The sequence below is a fragment of the Crocodylus siamensis genome, chromosome 7 (assembly GCF_052110815.1).
Source record: "Crocodylus siamensis isolate JL-2025a chromosome 7, ASM5211081v1, whole genome shotgun sequence".
Taxonomy (NCBI): Eukaryota; Metazoa; Chordata; order Crocodylia; family Crocodylidae; genus Crocodylus; species Crocodylus siamensis.
The window spans coordinates 53,577,316-53,590,336 of record NC_143401.1 but is presented as its reverse complement, the minus strand read 5'-3'; the positions used below and the strand labels follow the sequence as shown (position 1 = coordinate 53,590,336).

General features: G+C 49.6%; 1 protein-coding gene across 2 annotated transcripts in view; it reads right to left on the bottom strand.

Moving 5' to 3' along the window:
- LOC149859808 (hexokinase HKDC1) overlaps positions 1-13,021 on the bottom strand; it is a 56,237-nt gene that overhangs the window by 26,578 nt on the left and 16,638 nt on the right. For both annotated transcript variants that reach the window (XM_090058032.1, XM_090058033.1), the window contains 2 exons: positions 2,258-2,406; positions 2,053-2,172 (listed from right to left, as the gene is read on the bottom strand). In XM_090058032.1, the coding sequence (XP_089914158.1) occupies positions 2,053-2,172; positions 2,258-2,406 (269 nt within the window). The remainder of the gene's footprint in view (positions 1-2,052; positions 2,173-2,257; positions 2,407-13,021) is intronic.

The following is a 13,021-nucleotide window of genomic DNA, read 5'->3' as shown; positions in this document are numbered from 1 at the left end:
TCCCTACCGCTATGCAGTGGGTGAGTTTGGGCAGAAGTAATGAACATGGGGGCAGAACATTTCAGCCATCATCAAAATATACTCAATAAGGTCCAAAAATAAGGTCCTTACCCTGTAAATACTTATGCATGTGCTAAGTTCTTATTAACTAGCTTTAATCATGAGTAGCTGTATTGACCCAAGTGGAACTACTCACATACTCAGTTAAACATACACATACAGTGTTTGCAGGACCAAAGGCCCATACAAGCTGCTACAGGCAGTCCTCAACTTATACAATGAACAGCATCTACAACATTTGTAAACTGACACCCTGTTTCGAAGTTCCCATGCCGGTTTGACCTTTACAACAATCAACACAGCTGTGTCCAGCTGGTAAGTCTGTTGTGGTGGGAGGGAAGGGGGAGAGAAGGGTGTGAAGGGGTAGATCAAGGCCCCCACAGCGAGGGAGGGGTTGGGATTGGGACTGGGACCCAGGCTGGGGCAAGCGATGCTGCGCGCCACCAGTCCGGGAGTTGCTCATGTGGCAGCTGTCTGGCACTCTCGCCACTTCTCCTGCCACCGATCCAGGGGGCATGGGGCAGGGGGTGTGCCCCAGGACCTGTGCAGTGTGGGCTGGGCTGGGGCTCCATCAGGCTGCACTCCGGGCAGAAGGCGCTACACCACCCCCACCACTCGCCAAGCTGCCACAGGGCCAGCGTAAGACTGAGCTGCTGTGCTGCCTCCAGACAAGCAGTATGCAGCAGTGGGAGCCAGCTCAGCCTTCCCATGCCACCCAGACAAACAGTGGCAGTGTATGGGGGGACGTGCCTCCCAAAAAACAACTCGCTGCAGCCCCCGCTCTGCCCTGATCCAGAGGCACATGCCACCCCACCCCCATGTCCTGTCACCACTCACCAGTGGCAGACCAACGGGGGGCTGGGAGGGAGGCTGAAAGGGGGTCATAGGGTACATCTGTTGTGTAACCTGCCCACCCACCCTGTGGGTTAGATGTTTAGTTACCTGTTCTGGCCAGAAATTCCAGCCACCACCCCTTCCCCCGCGTCCAGCGTGCCGGGACTTTCATTTCCTTCCCAGCCAAAACAGATAAACAAAACAGGGCTGGGGCAGGAGATTAAGTATTGCTATAAAAAGAACGGGGGGGGGCATATGCCCCCCACCCCACACCTTCCTGGACCGGTGGCAGGAGCAGCAGTGAGAGATGCTGGACAAGTTGCCACATGAGCAGCTCCCCAGACCAGCAGTGCACAGCAGTACAAGCCGCCCCACCCACCCCCTGGGCAGCTTGCCCCAGCCTGGGTCCCAGCCCCAATCCCTCCCTCATTGCAGGGGCATTGATCTCCTGGCCCTTCCCTCCCCCCCACCACAACAGACTTACCAGCTGGACACAGCTGTGTCAACCATCATAAAGAAACCAATCCCCCATTTATAACATTGTTCCTATGAGAAAACTGGTTCCAGGTTATGACGTTTTGACTTAAGACACAGTTTTCAAAAACCAATAGTGTTGCAAGTCTGAGGAATGCCTGTACTATCAAGAGTAGAGACAAAAATAGCCAGGAAGTCATTTGCAGCCCACCCCTCTGCATCCATTTGAACAGTTAAGTCATGTGGCTGCTATATTTGAAAAATAAAATTATAAGTACAACTAGCCAAGAGTGATTCAAAATAAATGCTTTAGGGCACAAAAATAATGTGTAAAGTCTTTTGAACTGTATACAGTTTTTCTACCAGTTGAGGTAATCATCACTGAAATCCAGTACTGACTAGTAAAAGAATAGCTTTAGATAGCACAAAATATGAAACTAATATTTGTAGTTTTAACTAACACAGTGATTATCCCCATCTCTCCCTTTCTCATAGGTGCCTAACACTTTGTAGAGGTTTTAGAGTGATTTAGAACTTAACTGAACTGCCATGTTGAATTACTTATCCTCAGAAAGCAGTACAAATGTTACCTTTACCCACTCTGCTTAACAACCCTGCTAAACATTATCCCTGAATTCTACTAGTACCAGGAAGTGATACTCCAACAATTTTTTTTAATCTTACCTCATCTAACTTAGCTTGTTTGCAGGGAAAAGAAAATGTAAACCCAATTGGTAATTTCTTATGTTTTATGTTTTTGTTTTCCATGAAGTCTTCCAGACAGTCAGCTACATAATCAAACAGCTGCATAACAAAGAAAAGAAAAGTAATTTAAAGTAATTATATTCTACACAGTAAGCATTTCCAGAGAGCAAAGTGGGTTGCATACTTCTGTCGCATTCCCATGTATGATCTCCTTTGGGGTTGGGTAGAACTGGCTCTCCATTTGAACATTTTGCTTCCCATCTTCAGACACTTTCACCTTTAAGACTCGAAACTTGGATCCACCAAGATCTAGGGCAAGAAAATCCCCCTTTTCTGCAACATAAACAACAGATATAAAAGATTATGTTCTACTGCACCAGTATACAGCAATGTGAAGTATGACCTAAAGACATGTTTAAGGTAAGTGTTCAGGATACTAATCATTTGCAACAGAATTCTTACCACTAAATACAAAAATAGGAATAGTTAATTTCTTAGTAGGTGCAGTAATGAAAATAATGGACAGTAGGTCTGTGCAAAGTGGCAAGTATTCAATTCAGATTCAGTCTATTCGGAGGGACAGTGATTCGATTTTGTGATTCGAGTCTCTGCCCTTATTTGATTCGACCAACTTGGATTTGAAGATTTGGCGCCGATTCAGAGATTTGGCCATAGAGTAAACAGGCAGCAGTCCTCAACCATGCTGGACACAGCTGCCTCCAGCTGGTAAGTCTGCTGTAGTCAGCGGAAGGGGGAGGGAAGTACAGATCAACGCTCCCACAGCAAGGGAGGGATTGGGGCTTGAGACCGGTCCATGAGGGCATGAGAGTGGGCTTGTGCCCCCAGATCTGCACGGGACAGGCTGGGCTCCAAGAAGCTAGCCCCAGCCACCCACTGTTGGGCTGTGCTCCACCGGGTGGGCAGAGCCAGAGTTACACTCCTGGGGGCTAGTCCCAGGTGCAGCCCAGATCAAAACCCTGACTCTGCCCACCCCCCAGAGCACAGTGGAGCAGCAGCTATGGGGGGGGGGGGGCTGCAGCCACCCTAAAATTCCCCATAGCCCCTGCCATCAGCCTCTCCCTGATATGGGTGCACGCATCCACCCCCATGCCCTGCCACTGCTCGCCCAGCCAGGCGTGGTTGAGCAAAGCCTCATCTTGTCCAAGAGGTGCAGGGAGGCTGGAGAGGCTTCTGCCACTGTGCACCACTTGTCTCAGGAAATGCAGTGGCACTGGGTGAGCAGTAGGAGGGTATAGCCCTCACTCCCAGCATCGTCTGCCCAGACCCAACCATACCTGCATTATGCCCCCCTACTCCCGCCCTGGCTGGGCAAGTGGCAGCAGAGCATAGCCCCCACTCCCAGAGCTGCTGTGCCCACACACCCCGGCTGGACAAACAGCAGCAGGCCAAAGCCCCCACTCCCAGCACCTTCCACCACCCATCTTGAGCACAGCCCTGCCCAGCCTGCCCTGCGCAGATCCAGGGGCACACACCCACTCCCATGCCCTCCTGGACAAGCAGTGCACGGTGGCACACAGTAGCAGGAGCCCCCATCCCCGAGTCCTGTGCTCCCCCGCCCTGACTGGGCAACTTGTCCCAACCCCAACCTCGCTGTGGGAGCATTGATCTGCCCTCCCCATGCCCCTTCTCTCCCTGTTCCACCCACCATAACAGACTTACCAGCTGTAGGCAGCTGTGTCCAGCGTGGTTGAGGACTGCTGCCTGTTTAGTCTATGGCCAAATCTCCGAATTGGTGCTGAATCTCTCCAAATCGATTTGGAGGCTTCTGATTTGATTCAGACCTTTTAATGCGTCTCCCAATTTGATTTGGATTCAGAGATTTGGCCACCAAATCGGGCAATCCCCTCCAAATCAAATCGGCTACCGAAGCTTAGCGCAGCCCAAATGCATAGTCTAGAATGCACTGAGAAATAACTGTAGTCCTATGAAGGTCAATGGAGTGACTCACACGATTTAACTTCAGCATGCACTTCACTGCCTTCCTAAATCAGTGTCTTAGGTGTGGAGTATACTGGTGAGATGATCACTGCTGACTATAAAAGCTACGAAAGCTTAGAACAGTACCTCTTGCACAAAAATGCAAGATAGCGGCTGGGGCAAGACTGAACTGTGGTGACAAGCCTGCCACAAAGAAAATCAAACTCTGCTAATGGCCTGCAACCCATTAGGGATAAGAGAAAGTGTAGTGCTTACAGTACCAAATACCAGACCCATGCCATAAAATAACAACAGTCATAATAACAGTTATTATTATCAACCTCCTACCACACCTGAGCTAAAAAAAAGAGTGATGGTTAAAAGTACTGGCAGAGACCTGATGCACTAATTACATGTGTGTAATGACTCAGGGAGTAAGCCAGAAAGTCAAGTGGCCTGGGGAGAAACCTACATCTACATATCAATTGAGCTAAGTATCACCAAAGGAAACAAAAGAACCGAAATACCCACTTCAAAGCAAAACCCCTAAAAGACTAGAAAAGCCAAGGTACACTTAAAACATGACTGTAAATATATCCTAGTTAACATCTGCCTGACATCTGATTCACATGGTACCTGCCTGACCTGACCTCTTACATTCCTTTTTCCCACCCCCTACCCTTTCTCTTTTCCCCTCCTATACTTCTCTGCCCTTTTTCTTCCTGGTTCCCTAACATCTGGGATTGGGTGAAATTATTGTACTGAATGTTTCTCTCTCTCTGAATATAGAAACTGCTAAAATAATACTTGTTGTACTAATAAAGTTAGACTTTGATTTTAGGACACTGAGTTGTCTGTGTTCGTATTTCACATTCCATTTAAGGGTTAATTATGATTTAATGATCCCTTAGCACTATGTGGGAGACAATGGTCCTAACAGTAGGGGTGTGGTTGCATTTCTTTCCTGCTGCCCAATCTCTGGACCCTTAGAAAGCACCGAGCCCTGCAGACTGGATCCCAGGTGGAGGCAGCACCAGGCCCCAGGGCCCAATCCCAGCACAAGGGGAGAAGAGAGGAAGGAAGTCCCAGAGCCACCTGCCACGTGAGTCAGGGAAGGGGTGGGGGGGAAGAGACACTCACCCGTCCCCTCCTTCGGTGGGGGGGAGGGACCCCCTAGCCCACTGAGAGCGGCATAACACTGGCAGGCCCTTCTGCACATGCGCGCAGTTTAAAAAGGGCCTGGCAATGGCAGAAGCCGCACTTGCTCCCCAGCTCTGGCAAGAGATGCATGGGTGGAAGCCCGTTGCGCCTGTGAGCCCCAGGACCCCCCTCCCCCCCCCCCCCCGAGGATCCCAAGGACCCCCCCGACAAGCCCCAGCTTACCTGGAGGTAAGCAGGGGCCCGTGGTGGGAGGGACTTAGCCCAGCTGCGGGGAGGCAGCTGAGAGGAGCCCTCCCCTGGCTCCTACTTCGCCCAGCCCACCAGAGAGCCATGTGACCAAAGCCATGCAAACAGGCGTGCTTCTGGGCCTGGCACACGAGTTAGCACAGGAGGGTGAGCAGGAGGGCCCGAGGCCCTGCCAATGAGCCCCAAGAGAAAGTAGTCAGCCAGACTACCACCAGTACAATGCGGATGGCCCCCAAGGATCCCTTCCGAGACCAAGACCTCCACCCAGACAGAGCCCGTGGTTCAGGGCTCCACGCAGATGGAGCCTCTGGCTCTTGGCTGTGGGGGCTGTCTGGCACGATTCCAGGCACATGGGACCGGGAGCATGGCCACCCCCCCTTGCGGGTTCTGCTCCACTTTGGAGTCTCTGAGGTGCCAGATAGAGGCGCTCCAGACTGCAGTCCAGAGACTGCATGCCATCCAGGATGGCAAGCAGGAGATCAACTCCTACTGCCAGGCTCTTCACCCCATGAAGGCCGAAGGTCGACCAAGGTCACTTTCCAGGACAAGGTGGGACTTGAGGATCTCCCACAGTCTAGCCAGGGGGGTGGACCAAGGTGGTCAATGGACCCAGGGCCTGCTGCACCAAGGTCCCCTCCCCTCTGGAGCTCTGCAACAGGTATGAAACCCTTTCAGGCCCAGTAGAGCCTGCAGAGCTGCCAGCTCCTGCAGGCAAGGGAGGTTCACCAGCAGCTACCACCCCCACTCTCCCTAAGACTAAATGAAGAGTGGTCATTGTGGGAGACTCCCTCCTGAGGAGGACCGAGGGAGTAATCTGCTGTGCCAGCCCCTTAGCATAGGAGGTCTGTTGCCTCCGGGGAGCCCATAGCCGGGACATAGCAGGGAGGATCCCAAGGCTTATCTGGCCCTCTGACCACTACCCTATGCTCCTTATCCCTGTGGGCATAAATGACATGGCTCAGAGCAATCCCAGCCAGGTCATGAATGGCTACAAGGCTCTGGGAACAGGGCATAGGGGGTTGGGGGCACAGGTGGTATTTTCCTTGATCCTTCCGGTTTTGGGTCATGAGCTGAGGAGAGATGAATCGAGGTAGTCAACCAAAGACTGCGGCGCTGATGTCATCACCAAGGCTTTGGCTTCCACAATCACAATCTGCTCTTTGGTGAGAGATGCAGCGGTCTGCTGGGGAGACCTCACTTCACTGTGGAGGAGGCTCTTCTTGGCCAGAATGGCTGACCTGCTTAACCAGGCTTTAAACTAAGCCCACCAGGGGATGGGTGGACAACCACCAATGCGAGCCCGCTAGGCAACCTTAAAAAAAAAAAAAGGGAAGCTGGGAGACAGCGACCACGAGCTGATCACTTACTATCCATCACAAAGCTGGAAAGTCAGTCAGCAATGCAGAGGTCCTCGACTTTAGGAAAGCTGACTTGGTTAAGCTCGGGAGGCTTGTTGTTGAGGCCCTAACAGGGTACTTTGCGTCGGTTTTTCATCAACCCAAAGGGAGCGCAATGCCTAGCATGAGGGATGGCCAGGGTGAGTGTAAATTTATACCTAGCATCAGCTTGGACCTTGTAAAGGAACACCCTGAGAGGCTGGACACCTTCAAGTCAGTGGGTCCTGACAGATTGCACCCCAGAGTACTTAAGGAGCTGGCAGGAGTCATAGCCCAGCCACTGGCAAAGATATTCGAAAACTCCTGGCACTCAGGTGAAGTACCTGAAGACTGGAAGAAGGCCAATATAGTACCCATCTTCACGAGAGGGAGGAAAGTAGATCCAGGGAACTACAGGCCAGTCAGCTTGACCTCCATCCCTGGAAAGGTTCTGAAAAAAATTATCAAAGAGACCATTCTTGGTAAGCTGGCTGATGGCAACATCCTGAGGGACAGCCAGCACGGGTTTGTTGCAGGTAGATCTTGCCTGACCAATCTCATCTCCTTCTATGACCAGGTGACATATCACCTGGACAAGGGAGAAGAGATTAACATCATATATCTGGACTCTTAAAAAGCCTTTGATCTGGTGTCCCACGATCTCCTCTTGGAAAAACTGGCCAACTGCAGCCTTGGCTACATCACAGTCAATGGCTGGGGACTTGGCTCTGAAGCCAGACTCAGAGAATGGTGGTCAACCGAAGTGAATCATTAAGGCTCTCTGTGACCAGTGATGTCCCCCAAGGCTCCATCCTTGGACCTGTTCTCTTTAACATCTTTATCAACAATGTGGATACTCATGTCAGAAGCAGAATGACCAAGTTTGCCAATGACACCAAAATTTGAGGTGGAGCATCCACACCTGAGGACAGGCTCAAAAAGAGGGCAGATACAAACCTGATGACATTCAACACTGACAAATGTAGGGTACTCCACCTCGGGGAAAAAACCTGCAGCACACTAATAGGCTTGGCAGTGCTATGCTCACTAGCACCATGGCCGAAAGAGACTTGGGGGTCATGATTGACCACAAAATGAACATGAGCCACCAATGTGATGTCACAGCTGGTAAAGCAAACAAAACTCTGGCTTGCATCCATAGATGCTTCTCAAGTAAATATCAGGATGTCACCTCCCACTGTACTCAGCCGCTTGGTGAGGCCACAGCTGGAGTAGTGCATCCAGTTCTGAGCTCCACAATTCAAAAAGGATGTGGAGAAGCTTGAGAGTCCAGAGGAATGCCACATGCATGATCAAAGGGTAAGAGAATAGGCCTTATGAAGAAAGGCTGAGAGCCATGGGACTCTTCAGCCTGGAAAATCGCAGGCTTAGGGGTGACCTGGTGGCTGCCTATAAGTATATCAGGGGTTTGCATCAGGATCTGGGGGAACACCTGATCACCAGAGCACCCCAAGGGATGACAAGGTCTAATGTTCACAAGCTCCTCCAAGACTGTTTTAAGCTGGACATGAGGAAGAACTTTTTTTTTTACTGTCCGAGCCCCCAAGGCCTGGAATAGACTCCCTCCAGAGGTGGCGCAGGCACCTACTCTGGACTCTGGATCCTTTGACCCTAAGCTGACTTCCTGCCCTTGGGACAGGGGGCTGGACTCAATGATCTCCTGAGGTCCCTTCCAGTCCTAATGTCTATGAAATTTATGAAGTGCTGGCCCCCCAGGATCCAATCCCAGTGCACAGAGCATTGGGGCGACACGTAGGTGGTACACGTGCACCCCAAGTGTGGCGGTGCACCCCCTACCAAAAGGTACCGCCGATACTGTCGATGGTACCTGTGGGTAGTTGCCGCTCACTACCACCCCTCCACCCCCCAACGCCGACACCAGCAGCAGCATCTGTGAGCAGACAGCAATCCCCACTGGCCACCAACGACACTGCCAGTGGCATCCGCAGGTGGTCGCCAGTCCCTGGTAGGCGCTCACCAACAGTGCCAGTGACATCTGTGGGAGCTCCCGCTTACCACCGCCGCACTCCTGCCACCACTGTGCCCCCCCAGCTGCTGGGGGTATGCATCGTTCATGCGGAGGGTGAAAGGGGGAGCACCAGGTCCCCAGGTTCCAATCGTGGCACACCGAGCAGGGAGGAGCCAGTGCCTGCTCCCAGGATCCAATCCAGTCCACAGACTAGTCCTACACCACTGATCTGGCCTGCGGAGCCAAAAATATTCGAGTATCACTGATTTAGACCATAATATTGAAGAAAGTTGCCTAACCAATCATTGCCAAGTGCAGCCCAAAAGGCCCCTCCAACAAAAAATGTATGTGAATTGTCAAGGAAAAAAGAGAATTATTGTAATTACTAATGCTATTATAGTTATTTTGGAGGAAACTACGCATCAGATTAGTCTTATCTTGGAAACCACCTCAGAGTTTGAGCTAATTAAAATCATCAAATTTTACAAATTAAACCAACTATTTTAATTGGATGTCTTGAGATTTTCCTGAACATTTTACAAGAATTACATTTTTGTTAATTAACCAGCTCCACTTTAAGCTTTTACTCCCATACTTCTGATATAGCTTCATAACAGAAATGCAGTTTTACCTCCATGCTGCAAAATCTGCTTATTCCCTCTTCCTCACACACACGACAGCCCTCTCCAAAAAATCAGAAGTGTGGAGTGTTTATGCAGCCTTGCATGATCTAAGCTCCATGATACAAATGCCAGACTGACTTATATCGAATCTGGCCCCAATAAGCAAACAGGAAATACCGCCGTAATTCTCTAAGCTAGTATCATGAAGGAGAGAGAGAGGAGATAAACTGGTTTATTCAGTAAACTATGGCATTAGTCAGAAAATTAATAATTAAATGATGGAACATGAATGATGCTTTGTTAAATAAAACCTACTTCAAATATTCCAAGAGCTAATTATACTTAACAGCTTGATAATTTAATCACATTCCTATACTGCACTAAAATCTGTTGAAAGTTTTGTCTGCAAAAAAATAAATCAATGGATAGTTAAGTGAGACCACAAAAAAATTAGCCATTCAGAACAGAGTTTACACAGTCCTGCATTAGATCCCATCATGCCTTATTGCTGGTACAGGGGGAACCTAATCCCAGGCTCCCCCTGCATCAGCAAGACGCAGGCTCCTGTGACTGGGAAACCTATATACTGCAGTTAAGGCTCACAGCCACAGGCAGGGCTGTCCTTAGGTAGGCATGAATCGGGGTGACCACCCTGGGCCTTGCACTTTGGGGGGCCTCATGGAGCTGAGCAGAGTGCCCACGGCAACTCTGCGCTGCCCCTGGCTTCACGTCCAACTGCTCAGCACCCCCCTACCACTGAATCCTCCGCCTCTGGCCACTCTGCACCCCTTGCCCGCCACCGAATCCACCACCGGCTTCCTCACGTCCGGGGGTAAGGCATCGCACAAGCTGATCTGTCCCGGGCACTGCACCCTGCTCAGGTCGCTTCTGGCTACAGGGGCACCCCACTCACCTGTAGGACTGGAGAATCCCCTCAGCACCAGTCTCCCTGTGCAGGGTAGGGGGTGAAACCTGCAATCCTCTGGCCCGAGGGGGTTCTCCACACCCCTGGGACAGGGAGGTCAACCTGTGGTGATCCTCTGGCCCTAGGGGTTTCCTGCATCCTGGAGCCCTAAGGATCACAGCTGCTGCAATCTCTAGGGCTTGTGGGGTTTTCCACTGGGCATAATGCACTCCTGTAGTTGGAAGCCCCATTAGGTGATGGGACTCCCAGCAGCAGGGGAGACCCTGCTACAGGTGCAAATTAAAGTTTAGTAGCAACCAGCTATAAAATTAGTATATGTTTTCACAGTCTAACTTCATAGGTGGTTGGACCTTTTTATGGGTGATAGCTACTTTGTATGTGTAGCTGGTCTCCAGGTAATTACACAATTCCTGTAATGTGCAGAGGGGGCCTATAAGACGTCAACAAGTTCTTGAAGAAAAAAAATATCCATGCCAAGAAAAGTTGCCAACAGCATTTTAAGTTTCCTGCACAAACAGTTTCTGCATCTCCAATCTGCACCTGTGCCAGACAGAGCCCCACATCTGGGTCTTGGCTGCCTGAAAAGTATACATGTACAAAGGAAAGATTTTTAATATCTTTGCTAGATCAAGCACATATCAACTAACCATAACTTAAACAGGAGTCTAACTGAGATGAGTAAGAGGGAGATGTTGAAACTAATGCTATGCAAGATTTTAGTCACCCAAATGTTACAAGAACTTGTAGAAAAAGTAGAGATGAAACAAAAAGCTAAAAGTTTTCCAAACTAACCTCTGGCTTGCCGATAAAGCCCTTAAATCAGAGGTGGGCAAAGTCCGGCCCACGGGCCAGATCAGGCCTCTGACTTGACTATATATAGATTCATGGATTATAGAGTCAGAAGGAACCACAATGGATCCTCGTGTGCGACCCCCTGCCCCTGGCAGGAAAGAGGACCGAGGTCAGATGACCTCAGCCAGGTTGGCAGGGCAAACAGCAGGCAAGGAGCTGCACCGGGGCTAGGATCTTGCAGTGGTGACAGCAGAGTCCAAAGCTGGGGCAGAACTGTGATCCGCTGCCCACGTGCATGCCGAGGCTGTAGGCAACAGATTGTGGCTCTGCCCTAGCTCCAAACTACACAGTCACCACAGCGAGGTCCCAGCACTGGCCCCAGAGTAGCTCCTCACCCAGCTGCGTGCCCTGCCAGTACTGCTGAGGCCAGTCTCCACGGAAACCCTGGCCCCATGCTGTCATTGCCCCATCATTGCTGGGGTCTCCATGAAAACCAGCCACAGCAATGTGGGCAAGAGCTGCTGGGAAACGGGAGTCCAGCCACTGTCTGGATCCACCATTTTGCCCAACCCTGCCTTAAATAGGAGTTGGAGTACTTAAAAGCTCAGACTTAGGAAAGCCCAAGAAAGTTTAGTGAATCCAAACCCATGCTGCATTCCAGTGATGGGAGCTCTAAGAAAGAAAGTTCTTCTGTTCTACCTGGAAGGGGCTGATCTTCATCTGCCATATGAATATCACAAGTCCAAAGCTTACTACCCCAAAACCTGCTGCAACTGGGTCCTACAGACTGGATGAGTTGCTTTGGGCAGGTTCAGTTTCAGCTACCTTTTGTTCAACCATTTCAACTGCTCCCTGCATTTCCCAGGAGGGATCTGAAGGATAGAATATCTCTAGTTGGTTGATTTGGTAGTACATACATATTTCTAGTTGGTTTAGTTGTTACTGCTGCTCAAAATGAGTGACTTCATTATACACAATGAACAGCTGCCTGACAGATTACACATTCTGGGAGAGAGAGGGGGAGAGGAAGTTCACTAATGGAAACCAAAACTGAGGAAGCATTATATAGTTAACTCAAGAAATTATGGATTGGGAGAGTCAGAATGAAGTAATTAGAATTTGAGGACAACACAATACTTAGGGTCTCAAACAAAGCCCACAATCCTTCAGTTTGATTATCTCCAGCCTCCACACCCCACCTGGCACTCCTTTTAGCAGAACTTCTTATAGTCAATGATTCTGGTGTCTGTGGGATACATATTTTTCCATGTATTTATCCAGCTCAATAAGAAATGTGTTTGGCTGTGTGAAGCTATATCTACCTTCAAAATCAAAACATGATATACTCTTCAAATGGCATTTTTTCTACTGGACTGTAGTGGGGCCCCTCATCAGAGATTCAAAGTTGCTTTGAGCATTGCCTAGCACCAATGGCTAAGACTAAACTGGTATTTTCATGTTCAATAATAAAGGTTTTTGTAGCCAGCCAGCCACATGTCTAATAAAAGCAACATCCATACATAGGCACAAAAGACATTGTACATAGTCATCTCCTCTGAAAGAACATTTTATCTGAAATATATAAGGCATACTTAGAAATAACTTTTTGTTCATAATCCACAACTGACTTTTATTTGCAACACAGTTATTAGGTAAGCACTATGTAGAGCTGAGTCATCCCCAAGCTGCTGGTCTCCCCCTATTATGGTCAGCTGCAGCATTAACATTCTCTTGAAACTAATGGAATGCTAAAATGGACCTGGCACAGCATCAGAGCTATGTAGTACTGATCTGTAGTTGCCAAGATATTCTAAGCTTGAAACAGTTTTGAGCTGCCAAATGTTTAAGACCTCCTGGAGCCCTTTTATTCCAAATCACAGTTGCCTTGATGCATGCA